At 41.5% G+C, this 20,924-nt stretch overlaps 1 protein-coding gene across 3 annotated transcripts in view; it reads right to left on the bottom strand.

The window, feature by feature from the left end:
- Positions 1 to 6,896: 6,896 nt before the first annotated feature.
- The window catches only part of OCLN (occludin), a 56,340-nt gene continuing 42,312 nt past the window's right edge, over positions 6,897 to 20,924 (bottom strand). For all 3 annotated transcript variants that reach the window (XM_003981047.5, XM_019835192.2, XM_045061766.1), the window contains exons 6-9: positions 15,509 to 15,724; positions 12,117 to 12,288; positions 10,673 to 10,714; positions 6,897 to 8,753 (exon numbers count right to left, since the gene is read on the bottom strand). In XM_003981047.5, the coding sequence (XP_003981096.1) occupies positions 8,652 to 8,753; positions 10,673 to 10,714; positions 12,117 to 12,288; positions 15,509 to 15,724 (532 nt within the window). In that variant the 3' untranslated portion in view covers positions 6,897 to 8,651. The remainder of the gene's footprint in view (positions 8,754 to 10,672; positions 10,715 to 12,116; positions 12,289 to 15,508; positions 15,725 to 20,924) is intronic.

Below are 20,924 nucleotides of genomic sequence, written 5' to 3'. Positions count from 1 at the left end.
CGGTGCTGGTGCTGGACCCTCGTGGGCGGACACGTAGCTGGAGCTGACTTAGGGTGCGAGGAAGGGCCTCTAACCCCACTTCCAGCGGTTAGTCACAAAGAGGCGGGAAAAGTGATCGCCGTCTACCCCGGATCTGACGAGCTTGATTTTTGTTATATTATTTCTAAAAGGTTGGCGTGAATGACTCTAATAGCAGCAGCAGCAGCAGCAGCAGCAGCTGGGCCAGAACCTTACTGGACAACGGTTTTCTGGGAAGACCCCGCTGCTCCTGCTGTTCATGGAACAAGTATTATTGAGCACCTACTGTGGGCCTGCGACAGTTCTAGGCACTGAGTAAATAGCAGTGAAAAACTAACAAATCCTTGCCGTCCTGGAATTTTGCTTCTACCATGAAGGTATTTATCAAGAAAAGCATACTGTATCAAATGGTGATAGTGCCAATAGAAATTAAGCATGGAAGGGGGAAAGGGTGGCAGCTTAAAATAGTCTAGTCAGAGGAACCCTCGCTGAGAAGATGGTTGAGCCATGACCAGAATGAGAAAGGGAGTTAACCATGCTGATACCTAGAGAAAGACCTCCCCAGACATAGAGAACTGCAAGTGCTAAGGTCCCGAGGTGGAAACACAATGATGTGTTTCAGGGACTGGGTGAGGAAATGGTTGAGTGATCACTGCTGAAATCTGGTGGGAGCTCTGAACATTTTAATAAGTTTTGGAGGAATGTTAGTGGTTTGAACTAGTATAGTATGGCAGTGCAGCTAGTGAGAAGATTGGATTCTAGAATCTGTTGGATTCTGCTCCAACAGAGCAGATGGGTGTTAGGATCCATAGACCCAGTTTTCAGTTGAGGTATTGTAAGGTTAGAGTTGTAGTTACTGAGAGGGTGAAGGGGTGGTAAGGACAGTTCAGTTTTGGACAAGTTTGAGATGTTTGAGATGCCTGCTAATACATATGGAATTACCAGTGTGCACGAAAACTGCAGTACCTTAAAAAAGGCAACTGATGGGGCACTTGGGTGGCCCAGTCGATTAGGTGTCCAACTTCCCCTCAAGTCATGATCTCAGGGTGCGTGAGGTAGAGCTCCGCATCAGGCTCTGTGCTGACAGCTCAGAGCCTGGAGCCTGCTTCAGATTCTGTGTTTCCCTCTCTCGCTGCCCCTCTCCCCTTTTCAAAAATAAAGAAACATTAAAATTTTTTTTTTTAAAAAAGACGACTGATGTCAACCTTCTCGAGGAGAAACCAAAACAAGAACAGGAAAACCAGTTAAGCAGAGGCATACAGCCAATATTTTTGAACAAATAGGCTAGAAACACAATGTATTAAGATGACCTAAGGGTTTTCCACGTGTCTATGTGGAAATCCATAAACCTTAATTTTTACAACCGAAACGATTATACCTTGTGACACGTAATTATACATCAGAGAACTGCTCGCAAGCGTGTAAACTCCTTACCCTTTTTATGTATAATCTCCGGTAAAGCTAAAAGTTTCAGAGCAGTTCTGAGCCATCTGAAACACTTTCCTGGGCTAGGGTCCTCAGCAAAACAACATATAATACATTTAGTAACCTATTTGAGGTTGGCTTTTTTTTTTTTTTTTCCAGTTGATTCTAGCATTTCCCACACTTGAGAAATGGAGAGGCAAGGCACATCTAGAGCATCGGAAAACAGTTACCACAGGAGAGGAATAATAGAAAGGAACTGTACGTGCTGGGGCTTCTTTACTTCCCCATCAGTATATGCTTCCCCTCTGGTGCTTTGTTGGTACCAAAATCTTTCCTTGTGTTCTGGCCCCTCAAAAACATAAACACAAGGCATCCTGCATAGTAGTGGAAAGAACAGACTTGGATTTAAAATCAGCGTCCGCCACACTAGCAGGGTGACCACAAGCAAGTCACAACCTAAGTTTGACCTATAAAATGGGGATACCTTTACCTACCCTACAGGGCTTACACATCACACAGGGGAAACTCCATTACCAGCATTTTTACTTACCCCCAGAAAACAAGGCCTTACCGTTTATTTTCGGTACTGGCTTTAAAAAGGGGAGGGGCACCCGGGTGGCTCAGTCTACGGAGCACCAGGCTCTTGGTTTAGCTCAGGTCAGGATTTCAGGGTTCTTGAGTTCAAGCCCAGCATTGGGCTCTGTGCTGACAGTGCAGAGCCTGCTTGGGACTCTCTCTCTCCCTTTCTCTCTGCCCCTCACTTGCTCACCCTCTCTTTCTCTCTCTCTGAAAATTAATATATAAAAACTTTTTAAAAATTATAAAAAGGAGAGGAAGAGGGGTGACTGGTTGGCACAGTTGGTAGAGCATGTGACTCTTGATCTCAGGGTTGTGAGTTTGAGCCCCACATTGGGTGTAGAGATTAAAAATAAAATCTTTAAGGGAGCGCCTGTGTGGCTCAGGTGGTAAAGTGTCCGACTCTTGATCTCACCTCAGGTCATGATCTCCCAGTTCATGGGTTCGAGCCCTGCTCTCGGGCTCTGTGCTGACAGCACAAAGCCTGCTTGGGATTCTCTCTCTCTAAAAGTATTTTTTAATGTTTACTTATTTTTTGTTTAAAAAAGATTTAGGGCGCCTGGGTGGCGCAGTTGGTTAAGCGTCCGACTTCAGCCAGGTCACGATCTCGCGGTCCGTGAGTTCGAGCCCCGCGCCAGGCTCTGGGCTGATGGCTCAGAGCCTGGAGCCTGTTTCCGATTCTGTGTCTCCCTCTCTCTCTCTGCCCCTCCCCCGTTCATGCTCTGTCTCTCTCTGTCCCAAAAATAAATAAAAACGTTGAAAAAAAATTTAAAAAAAAAGATTTAATGTCTCATTTTATTTTTGAGAGAGAGATGGAATGCAAGTGGGGGAGGGGCAGAGAGAGAGGGAGACACAGAATCTGAAGCGGGCTCCAGGCTCTGAGCTGTCAGCACTCAAACTCGAGAACTGTGAGATCATGACCTGAGCTAAAGTCACATGCTCAATTGACTGAGCCACCCAGGTGCTCCAAAAGTAAACATTTTAAAACAATAAAATAAATTTTTTTCAAAAAAATTAAAAGGAGAGGAGAAATTAGCACTGCTGACCCTAGTGCCATTTTTTGCATCCCCCACATCGTTGACTCTCTTCAGGACTTCTTCTTTGCCCTTCTTACTTTTCCCCTATGCTCCCTTCCATTAACTCCACTTTTTCCTTTTTCTTTCCCTCCACTCCCGTTGGCCATCGTATTCCAAGACAGGATGCATTCCTTTGGGACAAGTGGCCACACCCCCAAGTCCCAAGTATATATCCTGTGTATGTTCACTATCCATCAGTCTGGGAACAACTTTTTTTAATTAAAAAAGCATTTTTAAAAATTTTTAAGTAGGCTCCACACCCAATGTGGGGTTTGGACTCACGACCCTGAGATCAACAGTCATATGCTTTACTGACTGAGCCAGTCAGGATCCCCTAAGGAAGGCCTTTGTTTTTAATGAAAAACTAGGAAAAGAACAGGAGTTCCCAATAAATTTAAAGCTTATTTGTGGAGAGGAGGCTGAATCATTTAAACAACTGTATAGATTTTATTCGTAGATCTTGACTCAAGTAGGAGTGGTACTAAGGCAAAACAAAAAATGCATAAATCCATGGATTATAATCTCTTGCCATAATTATGACTGACGTAATATTCTAATTGTGTGCAAATGGGTAGAATAAAGAAATGGATCTAACCTAGCCTAATGTTTCAACTAGTAAAACTCGGGGACAACTGTGAAGAATGAAACAGTTCTTTGCCCATGGGTACCTGGACACAGTCCACTGAGTTAAGAAATTTATGAAGAGCTCAGCCCATGTTATTAAGCTGAAATTCAGGGTGTACAACTTTGGAGAATGGGAGAGGTGAGCCTGCCTATTCCAATGCCTTTTTTTTTTTTTAATTTTTATTTTTTAATGTTTATTTTTGAGAGAGAGAGCACGAGCAGGGGAGGGGCAGACAGAGAGAGAGAGAGACTGAGACACAGAATCTGAAGCAGGCTCCAGGCTCTGGGTGTCAGCACAGAGCCCAGGACAGAGCTTGAACTCAGGAGCTATTAGATCATGACCTGAGCTGAAGTCAGACACTTAACTGATTGAACCACCCAGGCACCCCTCCAATACCTTTAGATAGAACCTAAATCATTCCAGAGAAAGACTCACTGAAAACCTGCACAACTGCTTTTAACAGTCCCTAATAGTCCTTATTTTGATATGTAAATCTATCTTTTTTTTTTTTTTAATTTTTGTTTTTCAATGTTTATTTATTTTTTGGGACAGAGAGAGAGCATGAATGGGGGAGGGGCAGAGAGAGAGGGAGACACAGAATCGGAAACAGGCTCCAGGCTCTGAGCCATCAGCCCAGAGCCCGACGCGGGGCTCGAACTCACGGACCGCGAGATCGTGACCTGGCTGAAGTCGGACGCTTAACCGACTGCGCCACCCAGGCGCCCCTGTAAATCTATCTTTTAAAGCACCTGTTCATTATTTATGAAGTTGTGGCTAAGCCTAATGCAGTTGTCTAGAATTCAAAAGAATTTATAGCCTAATTTATAACAGCCTAATTTATAGCCTAAGTTTATAAATTCATAGCCTAATTTATAGCACCCAGCACTGACCAAGCATATAGGGATTGGGATGATACATACATTCTTAAAACACTTTTTGCTTTTTTTTTTCAACTTTTTTTTTTTTTTTTTCATTTTATTTTTGGGACAGAGAGAGACAGAGCATGAACGGGGGAGGGGCAGAGAGAGAGGGAGACACAGAATCAGAAACAGGCTCCAGGCTCTGAGCCATCAGCCCAGAGCCCGACGCGGGGCTCGAACCCACGGACCGCGAGATCACGACCTGGCTGAAGTCGGATGCTTAACCGACTGTGCCACCCAGGCGCCCCATCACTTTTTGCTTTTTAAAAGCTTGTTTAAAGCATCACCTTCCAGCTTTGGGAGATAAGAGCCCTTACTTATTACTGTCCGACAAGGACTGTAGCTAAGTCCCACATGAACCTTAATAACAACTATGAGATCAGGTACAAATAGCTCTCACACAAATAAGCAAACTGAAGGAGAGGAAGGGTAAATAATGTGTCCAAGGTCAAGTAATTGCTGGAGGGCAAAGCAAGAACACAACAACCCAAGCAGGGAAGAGCGAGCTGGTCCTGTGGCAGCAATTACAAATCTTGGGGAGACGCCTACATTTTGTTGCAGTCACACACACACACAAAATCAGTTATGTTTCCATGCTTTTCTCTAACCACAAAGTGGCATTATTTTAAGTGTTTTCTAAAAACTACCCAAGTTACTTGGGCATTTTTATGAAAACTATTCTCATTAAAAGAAATGTTAATATGAGACACAGAAGGGATAATACACCCCTGTATCTAATTCATTCGTCTTTTTTTTTTTTAATGTTTATTTACTTTTGAGAGAGAGAGAGAGCGCGCGCGTGCGCGTGAGTGGGGGAGGGGCAGAGACAGAGGGAGACACAAAATCCGAAGCAGGTTCCAGGTTCCAAGCTGTCAGCAAAGAGCCTGACTCAGGGCTCAAACTCATGAACTGTGAGATCATGACCTGAACCAAAATCAAGAGTTGGACACCTAACCGACTGAGCCACCCAGGTGCCACTGTTCTTACCCTTCTTTACACACACACACCCACTCAGATCTTTACAGATACTTCAGATATTTCATATGAAGCATTTTACATTAATTCAAAGTACTTAAAATGCACTTACAATTAAAATACGAAATTTTATTAACACCATACAGACCAATCGCTTCTTACCCAAAACATTAATTTAGTGACAGGCAACCTAGAACAGGGGTACGGAGCCTATTATTTTCAACAGACCAAGCTTCCAATCCTAGTTTAATCACTTGCTAGTATGTGACAGTGGACTAATCTACAACATTATTTTTCTTTCCTGTAAAATGAGAATGAGAAATGATAAGGTCAATAGAATGATATAAGGAATAAGTGATAATTTCACGTGTGTATACAATGTAACTTTTAGTATAAGTACCAATAGACTTAAATTTATTTCACAAAATAAAAGGCATATATGACAAAACTAACAACTGTCATTTCTTGGTGGTGGATATATGTGTTTCTTTAAGTTTATTCATTTTTGAGAGAGCGAGCGAGCAGGGAAGGGGCAGAGAGAGGGAGGGAGAGAGAGAATCCCAAGCAGGCTCCATACTATCAGCGTGGAGCCTGACGTGAGGCTCAAACCCACAAATCGTGAGATCACGACCTGAGCAGAAACCAAGAGTTGGATGCTTAACCAACTGAGCCACCCAGGCACCCTGGATATTTGTATTTTTCATTTTCTATACTTCTTTAAATTTTTCAAGATAAAGAGAAATTATTGATTTTGCCTTTTATCACAGAATCACCTACGTAAGGGAATCACTGTATGCAATTAACCTTTACTAACGACCACATCCTTTCACAACAGAATGTATGGAATGTTCTTTATAGAAGACAGAAGCACACATAAGAATCTCAGGTCAGAGGGGCACCTGGATAGCTCAGTTCAGTGTTGCCTCTTGATTTCCGCTTAGGTCATGATCTCATGCCTTGAGGGTTCAAGCCCTGTATCGGGTTCTGAACTGACAGAGTGGAGCCTGCTTGGGATTCTCTCTCTCTCTCTCTCTCTCTCTCTCTCTCTCTCTGTCTCTCTCTCCCCTCCTCACCCATTCTCCCTCCCCCCACTCACACATGCTCTTTTTCATAAAAAAAAAAAAAAAAAAAACAAACTTAAGAATCTCAGGTCAGACATGGAAGAGACTTCTGACGTCTAACCTAAATCTCCTTTTTCCAAACTAGAAATATGCCTGGGTGCTTCTTTAAAGTTACATCCAGCTGGTTAATACCAAGCAGTCTTTAAGCACATTTGAAAAATGACTTTCTTGTTTTTTTATTTCAAAGTTCAACCTTATGACACAAGTTTACAATGGAAACTCATGCTATTTGGTTTTCTGCATTCAGGTGAACAGTACTATTTTGTCAGAACACTGGCAATTTTGCCATCTTCATAATCTAAGTACACGAACTTCCAAGAACAAAGAGATTTATATTTTAGCATGCATAAAAATGAGTTAAGTTCCTCAAAAGAGTCCTTACCATTTGGTGTGAATCCAAAAGGCACGAAAACTATAAACTACTACCTTTTGTAATAAGTATGTACAGCACATGGAAAATTAAGAATTTCTTCAATTTGAAGAAATGAACAATGTTATAAAAGAAACATTTTAAGGTTTATCTTTGGAAAATGATTCAGACTTGGGTATAATGTCTGAATTGCATACTAATGATTAAAGGTTATTCTTCCAAAATTTTCACAAAAACCACTCTAAACCTGGGGGGGGGGGAGATAAAAACAATCAACTTGGCTAGCTATATGCCCACTACTATCAGCTAATTTTACTTTACTAACAAAAATTTTAATTAAAAAAAAAAAAAAAGTGGTGAGACCAAGGGCACCATCTGAAAGAATTTGATGTTTTGTTGTATTGTGCTGTATTCTCAGACAAATCAGCCTTCTTATAACCGAAAGACTGGGAAATTCAGCAACCAGCACAGCAACCAATATAGTTTAATGCAATAAACTATATACTCAGATAAAACTGAGTGTAATTTTCCACATCTTCATATCAACAGCACGAACGATGTCAAACAAGTATATGAAAGAAAACACCAGGTTTAATACCTTACAAAATATGTACAGAACTTGAATATTCTCTTGAGACACGATCCAAGTCACAACCGAATTAGCAATGTAATCAGATATTCTGATATAATGAAAAAGCCTAGTTGGTTTAAAAAAAGGAAACAAACACACATGTAAACCATAAAAGATTTAAAAGAATTTTAAAATACACAACCAAATTCTAACCAGGTTTAAACTGTGATTTTTAAAAAGTGAATACCTGTATGTATTTACAATCTTTTAAGTTTCACAATGTGTTATTTTTACATGATCTTTATTATCTGGATAGCACACAACAATGAAAAGCTCTTTTAACCACTTATACACAGAAAAAAAAAAAATGAATAGGGAGGTTGAGAGAATGCACTAGCCACAGGAGCTAAGGGAAAGGCCGAGGGACTTTAATTAATGGAGTCAAGTCGTAAAACAGACTTAACCAAAACTATAAGCCAGGAAACAGGCAGATTCACTTCAGAGCCTTCACTGCAGGGACCCAGTCTCCCTACCTGAAAAGAAATGATTATAAATAACAGTTCTGAAAACAGATTTCTGGGAGGAATGGATGAGATCACCAATGTGAACCAGTGCGTGCACTTAGGTGTTAAGAAAACACTGCCTGAGTGTGCAAATTCATAGCACAGTTCACCATGGGACCTGCCTTCAAGGTTTAAAAACCTCAACCTATAGTCAGTCCTTAATATAAGAGCCGAAGTTTAAAGTACAGAATCCTTAATTGGAGTGTTCAGCCCAGTTGATTATCAAAAGCTACTTATAAAATGCTTCAATACTGATGATATTAAACTGATGATAGTAAAGCCACCAAAAGTATGTAATGTGACAAAGGTTTGTCTTCCTGGGTTAGAATCCAGTCATTTTGCCTTCTGACAACATTGCAGAGATGTCAAATAACTTCTTAACCTCTCAAACAATGTGGTATCATCTGCCTTCTATGTCTTCTGTCTGTCATAATCTCCAACCATCTTCTTGATGTGCGACAATTTACTCTTCAACTGCTTGCAATAATTCCTCTTACTTTTGTAATCTGCAGACTTGGGGGGGAAAAAAAGCCAAGTAAACTTAACAAAATAAAAACAAGTTGTGTTAGCTGCTAGGAAGGCAGAGGTGAGCCAAAAAACCACAGAATGTTAGTCAAATGAAATTGTTGGGGTGTTGAATAGAGTAATATGCACAGTGATCTGGCAGTTTCTCTGACCATTCTGACCAAACAGGCAATGGATTCTTTTTGCTTAGTCATATCTTCTGAGTTTTACAAAACATATACTAATTTCTAGTGATTTATAAAGTGACCCCCAAAATTGACTCACCTTTCTGCTAACACATCATCTAAAAAAAATCAGTACCTGTTTCAGATTCTGTGTCTCCCTCTCTCTGACCCTCCCCCGTTCATGCTCTGTCTCTCTGTCTCAAAAATAAATAAATGTTAAAAAAAAAAAATTTTTTTTTAAAAATCAGTAAAACAGGGGTGCCTGGCTGGCTCAGTGGATGGAACATGTGACTCTTGGTCTCTGGGTTGTAGGTTCAAGCCCCATGTTGGGTGTAGAAATTACTTATAAATAAAATCCTTAAAAAAAAATCAGTACAACAAAAACTGGCGATATCAGTTGACTTGGAAAAGGAGGAATGGGTAAAAAGACAGGAAATTTTAGTATATATTCTTTCATTTTATTTTTTTATTTTTTATGTAATCTCTATACCCAACATGGGGCTTAAACTCACAACCCCGAGATCAAGAGTCATGTTCTACTGACTGAATTAGCCAGGCGCCCCACTATATAAAACTCTTGCATTTAAAATTACAATGTTTTGTGACTTCAAAAAATTTTAATATAAAATCCTTTAAAAACAAAGCTTTAAATCAAGAAAGATTAATAACGCCAAGTGTTTATAAGGATATGGAGCAAAAGGAATATGCACACTTCAGTGGGAATATAAACTGGCAATCCAGGAAAGCTGTTTGACACTATTTAAGCCAAGGTTAGACAGACAGACCCAATGACCCTGCAATTCCACTCCCAAATATATCCTTAACATATGTGTGCAGATGTGCACACATTCAAAAATGTTTGAAGTTGCATTAATTATAAAAGCCATAATCTAGGAATAACCCAAAGGCTCACTAACGAAAGAATGGATGAACCAATTGTCTTCTATTTACCAAGTAAAAATAAATGAACCATAGCCACACACAAAAATATGAATGGGTATTCAAAAAGAGCAAAAGACATTACACATGAAAAATACATACTATAGATGCCATTTACATCAAGTTCAAAATAGGCAAAACTCATTTATGATGTTAGAAATTAGGATGGTAGTTATCTGTGGGGAGAGTAAAAATTGGAGGGGAGTTCCAGAGGGGGTTGCCTAGGAAACTAGGAAATATATTTCTTCATCTGGGCGCCAGGTACAAAGGTATATGGTGGTTGGTGAAAATTTACCAAGTTGTGCACTCAAAATTTGTGCAAGTTTCTGTATGTATACTTCAACTTTAAAAAAAAAAAGCTTGGGGCACCTGGGTGGCTCAGTCGGTTGAGCGTCCGACTTTGGCTCAGGTCATGATCTTGTGGTTTGTGGGTTCAAGCCCCACATCGGGCTCTGTGCAGACAGCTCAGAGCCTGGAGCCTGCTTCGGATTCTGTGTCTCCCTCTCTCTCTGCCCTTCCCCTGCTCGTGCTCTGTCTCTCTCTCTCTCTCTTTCTCTTTGTCTCAAGAATAAATAAACATTAAAAAAATAAAATAATCTTAAAAAATCAGTATTGGCTATAGTTGCAAACAACTGAAATTAAGGTCCTAACTTCTCAGGTACAGTTTTCACCTTGTAATGATAAGGCCTTTTGTCATAATCAGTGCTTGTGTGACTAGGTATTCACAGTCATTCCAAAGGTTAAATAAAAAACACATACTAGAAACATTCTCTCTGAAAGAATCTTACAATCTGGAATACTTACTCCCTTCACTTGCTTCAGTCTATTGTACTCATCAGCAGCAGCCTATCAAGGAGAAACACAATAGAATATGTTTAGGGGGGAATCTTCTCTTTCAAAAATGACATTCCTGATGATATATTCTGGAGCTAAAACTGCCAACAATACCCCAAATACAGGAAATTAAAATAATGAAGTCTTTAGGTCCTTAAAGCTGTTATTCATATAGTCAGCAAGAGAGCCTGGAGGAAGCCAGGACAGAGGAATTTAAGACCTATTCCTCACATTCCATTCCCATAGACAGGTAATGGTTCTGCTGCTTCTCAACACTCCCCATGCGGGTCCATGGGCCGTGCTGACCCCACAGAGATCTTCTGTCAAGTGTAGCTCTCATCTGGTTATACCCCGTTAGGAAACTGGTCTGAGCTCCCAGTAACTACCCCGTGTATGCATATTACATATATCGTTAAGTGAACGTGTTATATTATACATAAATAATTTGAGCAACAAAGTAAAGTAGTATTGGATTATAACACAACGTATAAAATAGATATATCTATGAGTCAATACTGGTATAAGTGAATGATTAAGTAAATGGGAGGAAGTAACCAATCTCTCATGCACAAGAATTCCAAATAATTTGTGTAGGTACACGGTCTTTAAAGAGCTGGAACATAATTCTCCATTTCTTAGGTGTGATCTGTGCATAGTGACTTCCTTCACTATGAAAGTATGGAAAGGGGGATTAAAAAGGAAAGAGTAACTTTCATGGACAAACGTAACCTCAGCCGGGGGGAAAAAAAAGATAACTTTTTATCAAAGATGGTATGTGTCTAGGTGCACTTGTGCATGAAGGGGATATTTAAACAAACATTTTGGTGACAGGAGGCAGAATTTAAGGTAGTTTATCTTTCTGTACCCAATTCTGTAATGTTTAATAGTTTACAGAAAGAATGAACAGTGTTTTAAAATAGAAAAAAGGGGCGCCTGGGTGGCGCAGTCGGTTAAGCGTCCGACTTCAGCCAGGTCACGATCTCGCGGTCCGTGAGTTCAAGCCCCGTGTCAGGCTCTGGGCTGATGGCTCAGAGCCTGGAGCCTGTTTCCGATTCTGTGTCTCCCTCTCTCTCTGCCCCTCCTCCGTTCATGCTCTGTCTCTCTCTGTCCCAAGAATAAATAAACATTGAAAAAAAAATTAAAAAAAAAATAAAATAGAAAAAATAATCCAGCTATTTTAAACAGGAAGGGATATATGTACATAGCCTTTTGTTTTCTATTTCTTACTTAACTACATTAGTACACTCTTCAATTTGGAAAGACTTTCATCTGAGACTGGACTTCAATTATTTCTCAATCAATCAATTTAAAAATTACTAGCAAAATCTGAATCAACATTAATAGAAAGGATACTGTATCTTCATAAATTAGAATGACATAATATATAATATACAATTATCAGGTTTGAATTTACCATGTAGTCTTCACTGTCTTCTCTATAGTCATCCAACTCTTTATCCAGACGAGAAAGTTCTTTATTGATTTCATCAAGTTCTGCCTGTAAGCTCTTGTATTCCTGCAGGCCAGTGTCAAAACTTCTCTTGTAGAGTTGTCTTTGTTGATCTGAAGTGATAGGTGGATATTCCCTAAAAATTCAGTGAGAAAATGACTACTTTTGACTCAAGCAGACATAAAATCCAGTATTTCTTCAGCCAAGACAATAAAGCTGGTGGGACGTGAGAGTGACATTCTCCTGTTTTCTTTTTCTTGCTTATGAGAGGAAGGTGAGAAGCAAGTGAGTTCTCTTAAGAATGATTCTACTTAGAGGCGCCTTAATGGCTCAGTTGGTTAAGGGTCTGACTTCAGCTCAGGTCATGATCTCACGGTTCCTGAGTTCCAGCCCCCGCACTGAGCCCTCTGCTGTCAGCGAGGAGCCTGCTTCAGATCCTCTGTTTCCCTCTCTCTCTGCCCCTCCCTTGCTCGCACTCGCCCCCTCTCTCTCAAAAATAAACATTAAAAAAGGTTAAGCGACTCTTGGTTTGGGCTCAGGTGATAATCTCATGGGTTGGGAGTTCCAGCTCAGCATCTGGCTCTGAGCTGACAGCATGGAACCTGCTCAGGATTTCTCTCCTCTCTCTCTCTCTGCCTCTCCTCTATGTGCACTCTCTCTCTCCCTCAATCAATAACCAAATAAACTTAAAAAAAAAAATGAATGAATGATTATACTTCTACATCACTAGTTATGGTTTTAAAAATACTATGCTTAGGGGCACCTGGGTGACTCAGTTGGATGAGTGACGGACTCTTGATTTTGGCTCAGGTCATGATCTCACAGTTCCTGAGTTTGAGTCCCGCATTAGACTCTGTGCTGACAGTGCAGAGCCTGCCTGGCAATCTCTCTCTCTCTTCCTCTCTCTCCAGTCCTCCCCTACTTGTGTTTTCTCTCTCTCTCAAAATACATAAACAAACTTAAAAAAAATTTAAAAAGGGGCACCTGGGTGGCTCAGCTGGTTAAGCATCTGACTCTCGCTCACACACTCTGTCTCAAAAATAAATAAAAACATTAAAAAATTAAAAAAGAAAATACTATGCTTAGGGGTGTCCCTGGGTGCCTCAGTCAGTTGAGCACCTGACTTGCTCTCAGCTCGGTCTAGATCTCAAGATTGTGCCTCATGTTGGGCTCTGCATTGGGCGTGAAGCCTACTTAGAAAAGAAATACTATGCTAATATAATTTTTAGAAATAAAATTGAAAATCATTTATGAAATTTGAGGTTCAAGTCATAGGAACTTATTTATTCTGAAAATACAACACCATGTGACAATAGAGTATGTCTAAAATCTTACTTTTTTAAAATGTTTATTTATTTTTTTGAGACACAGAGCATGAGCAGGGGAGGGGTAGAGAGAGACAGAAACAAGAATCCGAAGCAGCCTAAAAGCACCAAGCTGTCAGCACAGAGCCCGACACGGGGCTCAAACTCATGAACCGTGAGATCATGACCTGAGCCGAAGTCGGACGCTCATCCGACTGAGCCACCTGGGCACCCCTGAATTTAAAGTGTGAAAACTGGAATACTGGAACACAAAGTGCGTTCCCATTACTACGGCAGCAGAAGAACTGGCTGGTAGCTGGTTGTTTTCTGCCACCAACTATAGTCTTCAGATTCTTTTTTCTTTTTCCAACTTAACTTGTTTTCCTCCACAGAAATGGCTTATTTTAAAACCTTTGATGGTAAGATCAGACATTAAAATGTACAATTAGAAAAATGCATGCTCCTTGTACAAATAATCTGGCGATACATGCAATTCTGTATCCCTTGTATCTCTCAAGAGACTAGCCATTCTTTACATTTCCAGGTGATGCTCTTCACTAATAATCCACTGAGGAAACACTCTGACTTGTTTCACAAGATGTAGGAACTTCACAGCAATATGGAATTTCAATTTTTACACCGAAATTGGCCTCCTATCTTCATTTTACAGAGGGGAGAAATTAAATGATTGCTCAAAAGAGAAACAAGAAAACAATTTCTTAAAACCTTTCATTTAGGGGGCGCCTGGGTGGCTCAGTCGGTTAAGCCGCCGACTTTGGCTCAGGTCATGATCTCACGGTCCGTGAGTTCAAGCCCCACGTCGGGCTCTGTGCTGACAGCTCAGAGCCTGGGGCCTGTTTCAGATTCTGTGTCTCCCTCTCTCTGACCCTCCCCCATTCATGCTCTGTCTCTCTCTGTCTCAAAAATAAATAAACATTAAAAAAAAAAAATTAAAAAAAAATTAAAAAAAAAAACCTTTTCATTTAAATCTTCCATGAAACAGGTTAGGAAAGTATTTTATAGCCAGACAACTGAACGTGGCCAAGAACTCTGTTTTTGTTCTGTTTTGTTTTTTAAGTCCATCCATTTATTTTGAGAGAGAGAGAGAGAGAGAGAGAGAGAGAGAGAGAGAGAGAGAGAGCACGTGAGCAGGGGGAGGGGCAGACAGAGAGAGAGAGAGGAGAGAGAGAATCCCAAGCAAGGCTTGATCCCACAAACTATGAGATCGTGATCTGAGCCAAAATCAAGAGCCGGACACTCAACCTACTGAGCGCCCCAGGTGCCTCTTGGCCAAGAACTCTTGTGGGAAGAAGGGAAGGTGTGGTATGAGAACCACGAGGGAGGCGATGTCAGGCTATGCTACATCACCCACCTCTCACAGCTCGAGAAGCAACGCTGTGACTGACCACCATCCAGACCACAAATGTTTCTGATTCGTGTCCCATTTCTCAGGACACTTGGGCATAAAAGGGCTATACACCATACATGAGGATAGTTAGTGATGATGAAGTATAACTAAACCACCAACACACAAAGGAACTTAACCACAACCTTGGCCAGAACTCTAAATTGTTAACTTAATTGTTTACAAAACCGTTTGCCAAAGTCCTCTGGATTAAACTTTTAAAAGAATCTCTGGTCTCCCCATGAAACCTTAACTTAAAAGTAAATGCCAAAACAAAGCCATAGCTCTGGTCTGGGAATTATATAATCAGTAACAAAAGTTCCTCCATACCTGTGTTTTATTTATTTGAAAGACCTTTCTTGGGTGACTACTGGTACAAGTAAAGAGTGAAGTTCATCAGTCATTTTGTGAAAGACACTGAGAGTGTTTTTAAGACGCAATGGAGCCAAACATATCCCCTCTACGTCAATCTTTATTACAAAAGATCACTAAAGAAAAGAACCTACTGAAATACCATCTCCAGTCCTGGCTGTGCAGGAACGAAATCCTACCACCCAACTCCAATGTGGCAGGCAAAACCCCAAAGCTGACTGGCCCAGGCGACCCATCAGATGTGCGAGTGGTTCCAACACGAGGTGACCCCGTACCTGATCCAGTCCTCCTCCAGCTCGTCGCAGGACTCGCCCCCGGTCGTGTAGTCTGTTTCATAGTGGTCCTGCTCCGGCCTCTTGGACCTTCCCGCCCTTCCTTTCATAGGTGCCCTTTTTGAAGGCGTCTCAAAGTTACCACTGCCGCTGTAGCGAGGCTGCCTGAAGTCGTCCACCGGTGAAGTCACTGGAAGCTCCTGCACCACCTCAGGCACCCTAACAAAACAGCCATCGGTTTTCAGGGGTCATAGGTACACCACAGCTCTTTGCCAGCAAGTGCGCTGTAATCACAAGGAGCAGCCACAGTAAGCAGTAAGAGACATCTAAACATAAGTGCATTCATTCACGTAAGCAGCTCATGTTCCCAACACGAAGCAGATCCCCAGTTTCCCGTGTTCAGTTTCGCACCAGCTCAGATCCTCTGAGACAGACCAGTAGCTTTAAGGTTCCGATGTAAGGGGAGCCCATGTGTAAACATTCCTAAGCAGGATGGATCTAAGATTGCACTTGAGGAAGCCCTGGCTGATCTGGAAGAGGTGTTCACCCGACCTGTGCCAGGGACTTACTCCACAAAAGGCAGGCAGGAAAATAATGCTCAGGATTCTTTTCTACAGGTTCTTCCAGTTTCACGGAATGGTAAACGGTCAAGAGAAATGCACGTACACATCTACTTTCAGAAGCTGATTCTCAGAGGTAAGCATATTGTAATACTAATTTTAGACTCCTGTGTATCAACTTTCTTTTCAAGATACAACCTTGAAAAAACTAAAGAGACTAAAAATTTAAACAACTGCTATGTTTAATCCTGCAGCCATGTAGACTGAATGGCCTGGAAGTGTTATCATTAGACTTATTTTCCCAATTGCATCAGTTTTGTTTTGTTTTTTTTGTTTTTTTTTTAAATTTTTTTTTTTTAACATTTATTTATTTTTGAGACAGAGAGAAAGCATGAACAGGGGAGGGTCAGAGAAAGAGGGAGACACAGAATCTGAAACAGGCTCCAGGCTCTGAGCTGTCAGCACAGAGCCCGACGCGGGGCTCGAACCCACGGACCATGAGATCATGACATGAGCCGAAGTCGGACGCTCAACCGACTGAGCCATCCAGACGCCCTTTGTTTTTTGTTTTTTTTTTAATGCTTATTTATTTTGAGAGAGAGTGCACACATGCAAGAGTGGAGGAGGAGCAGAAAGAGAATCCCAAGCAGGATCCAAGCTGTCAGCACAGAGCCCAGGGCAGGGCTCGATCCCACGAACTGTGAGATTGTCACCTGAGCCGAAATCACCAGTCTGAAACTTAACCAACTGAGCCACCCAGGCGCCGCCCACATTGGAATTTTACGTGCAAATGTTTGTGCTGCAAGCATAAATATGAAGCCAAACGTGGAATAAAACACCAAGAGCTGTGGCAACAGTAAAGCACTTCTGAGTAACAGCGATGCGAAACTTAACTTTCCCTGATAGCAAAGCTAAAGAAGGTCAAGAAGAACAATGAAAGAACACAAAGGTCATGCCTGAGACTTTCCACCATCGGCCTGCTATTCAAATCAACTAGTAAAAATGTCTTAAGACTTTTGTTTTCTTATTGCTTTTCCACTTACAGAAACCATAATCTTTTTTTTTTTTTTTAACATTTATTTTTGAGACAGAGAGGGAGAGGGAGAGAGAGAGAGAGATGGAGAGAGATAGAGAGTGAATGTGTGTGTGTGTTGGGGGGGGGGGGATGTGAGGGGTGGGTAAGGGGCAGAGAGAGAGGGAGACACAGAATCCGAAGCAGGCTCCAGGCTCTGAGCTGTCAGCACAGAGCCCAACACGGGGCTCAAACCCACAAACCATGAGATCATGACCTGAGCCGAAGTTGGACACTTAACTGAGCCACCCAGGCACCTTGACAGAAACTATAATCTTGAGCTTCATCTATGAGGTGTACTCTACTTTCTAGGTGATCCAGAACTGCTTGATACTAACTGTTGTCAAAATCTTCAGATTTTTTTAAATGTTTATTTTGAGAGAGTCAGAGTGTGTGTGCATGTGAATGCATGCACAAGTGGGAGAGGGGCAGAGAGAGAAGGAGAGAGAATCCCAAGCAGGCTCCAAGCTGTCAGCACAGAACCTGACACGGGGCTCAATCTTACAAACCGTGAGATCATGACCTCAACTGAAACCAAGAGTCAGACACTTAACCGATTGAGCCGCCCAGGTGCCCCAAAGTCTTCAGATTTCTAATCACACTTAGTAACTTCTTGTAGAATCCTAAAGCTTTGGGATGTGTGTGCATAGTTGGGGGTGGTGGTGTGATTTATTCCTTCTGCTGGAATGTATTCAGGTTCCTGAGGCTTAGGGTGCTATATTAACGCTACATCTAAAGGAGGGAAAATGTGACTTTCTCCATGAGTCAATGAGTAACAAGTTCCTAGACACTCTGCCAAAACTGCCTCGTATTATGCTCCTCGTTGTGGGAATGCAGAAGGCTTATTTGAGGGAGTAGGGACTAGAGGAGGAGAAAACTAAAAAGCAAAACAAATTAGAAAAGAACAAAACCTAAAACATTAAAATGGGCATCCTCTCATAATTGTGTTAGATACTTATATTATAAATCCCGACTTTGGGAGCTTTCCACCTCCCATTCTCCTACATACTTTGAAACTCTAGAGGATAACTTACTTGATATGGCATAAAACCTAAAAACAAAATGCTTAGCAAATATATATAAATTCAAGAGTTAGGGAATTTTTGTACTGCCAATAATCTTTGAGCCTACTTTTATTTCTTTTTTATTTCTTTTATTTTTTAAGTTTATTTCCAGAGGGAGAGAGAGCACAAGCAGGGGAGAAGCAGAGAGAGAGAGAGGAAGAGAGGCTCTGCACTGTCAGCACAGAGCCTGATGTGGGGCTAGAACTCACAAACTATGAGATCATAACCTGAGCTGAAATCAAGAGTCAGACGCTTAGGGGTGCCTAGGTGGCTCAGTCAGTTGAGCGTCCGACTTCAGTTGAGGACGTGATCTCACAGTTTGAGTTCAAGCCACACGTTGGGCTGTTGACAGCTCAGAGCCTGGAGCCTGCTTTGGATTCTGTGTCTCCCTCTCTCTGTGCCCCTCCCTGACTCACACTCTGTCTCTCCCTCTCTCTCTCTCAAAAATAAATAAACATTAAAAAAAGAAAGAAAGAGTCGGACACTTAACCAACTGAGCCACTCAGGTGCCCTTGAACCCACTTTTAGATACAAATCCTGTTAGGTCATAATCTGCATACCCCAGAAGAGGCAACCAACTGTGTACTTTCCCTCGTATCCAACTCAGTATCCAAGTCCAGAAGTTCACCTTTTTGTATTGTCTTTTTTATTCATTTGTTTTATTCACACACACACACACACCCTCTCACATGCATTTGGTGTTCCTATCTTGTCCTGACTCTCAGTGTCGCTACTGTGCACTATCTTCTGTCCCTGAATTGCAACCTCCATGACAACAAGGATTTGCTATTCCAGGGGCAGCTACCCTACTGTGTACCTGGCAGGTGTTCAGGATCATTAATGAATTGAAAACACCTTCACAAGAATTCTGATGACACCCAGTATCAGCGAGGGAAGAGAAACAATGCATGATCAACATCAGTGTCCTATGAGCATAATGTCCATGATGTACATGGTACTTCAGAACTGTCACCATTATCGGGGGGAATATCTAAGCCTTGTCCATCAGAGAACTCCATCTCCCTGGCCTCAGGAAAGACAATGATCCAAAAAGGGCTAATCAAGAATCTTTCAACAGGTTGTATATGTAAGCTTTGAAAGAGGGCTAACTGGAAGTTCAGTTAGCGTAGCCTGGAAAATGTGGTTGACTGTTCTGCTCTACCAACAATAAAGCCCACAGAACAACAGGAGCCTTGCTAGCCTCTGAGTTTCTAGATCATGCCATTCTCTTTTTCTTTTTTCTTTTTTGATGTTTATTTATGTTTTGAGAGAGGGAGAGGGACAGGGTGCAAGTGAGGGAGGGGCAGAGAGAGAAGGAGACACAGAATGTGAAGAAGGCTCCAAAGTTGGACACTCAACCGACTGAGCCACCCAGGAGCCCCTATGCTTGTATTTTTTTAAAGGAAAATATAAGTAATGTACATTTGGCCAGCACATTTATTTTAAAATAGCCTCTGGAAGGTTATATAAAAGAAACTGGTAACACCAGCTGCTCCTAGGAAAAGGAACTAGGTAGCTGGGGACAAAAGCTATCCTTCTGTCCATTTAAGATTTTACATTACAAAGGTACTGGCTTATTCAAGAATTAAGCTAAGATTTTTCAATGGTTCCAAATGAACCTGTGAAAATATCTTGGTTTTCATGAAAAGACAGCATGTGGAATGCTATGTAACCATTCAGGCTTTACAATTAGAGACAGAGCTGGCCACAAGATGCATTATAAATATTTCTCATGTATGCACAGAAGTCACGCAACTCCTAGCCTGAAACTTTTAAAAGGACCGTGTCTCTACTGGGTATACCTTTGCCCCTCACAGCCTCAAGTGTTTTAGATTTTTGTCAAAATCCACACAGAAGGAGAACACAGAAAATGCTCCTTCTCCAAATCATTCACAACTGATAGCAACAGGAGGGTCAATTGTGAAGACCAAAACAAAACATGTGTCGAGGGTAAGGCAAACTGACAGTGTGTTTCCCACATTCCACTCCAGGGTAATAATAAAACCTACTGTCTCAAACTGAGTCCATAATTAACTCAGCTGCTGGTGTCACCTTAAGGGGTTCTAGGCGTCCAAACTACCGCACACTCAGGGTTGATCTCTATATAAACTGGCCCATTAAAAGGAGGTGGGGCAGGGAGCTATGGATAAAACTTTGAAAGTTTTCCAGCAGATACACCTTTAACATAAAACAATCAAAGCAATTAAAGGAAAGGTGTTTTTTTCTTTGTTTTTTTTCAGTCTACAAAGGAATTTGGAGTTCTAGAATTACATATATAAGAAGATGGGGCACCTGGCTGGCTCAGTCAGGGGAGCATGCAACTCACGCTGGGTGTAGAGAATACTTAAAAATAAAATCTTTAGGGGTGCCTGGGTGGCTCAGTCGGTTAAGCGTCCGACTTCGGCTCAGGTCATGATCTCGCGGTCCGTGAGTTCAAGCCCCGCGTCGGGCTCTGTGCTGACAGCTCAAAGCCTAGAGCCTGATTCGGATTCTGTGTCTCCCTCTCTCTGACCCTCCCCTGTTCATGCTCTGTCTCTCCCTGTCTCAAAAATAAATAAAACGTTAAAAAAAATAATAAATAAATAAATAAAATAAAATAAAATAAAATAAAATCTTTAGGGGTGCCTGTATGGCTCAGTTGGTTAAGTGTCCGACTTTGGCTCAAGTCATCCTCTTGCAGTTCCTGAGTTCGAGCCCCACATGGGGTGCTGTGCTGACAGCTC

This window comes from Felis catus, chromosome A1 (assembly GCF_018350175.1).
Source record: "Felis catus isolate Fca126 chromosome A1, F.catus_Fca126_mat1.0, whole genome shotgun sequence".
NCBI classification, from domain to species: Eukaryota; Metazoa; Chordata; class Mammalia; order Carnivora; family Felidae; genus Felis; species Felis catus.
The sequence above is the reverse complement of the archived record's forward strand: the minus strand, read 5'-3'. Positions and strand labels throughout refer to the sequence as shown.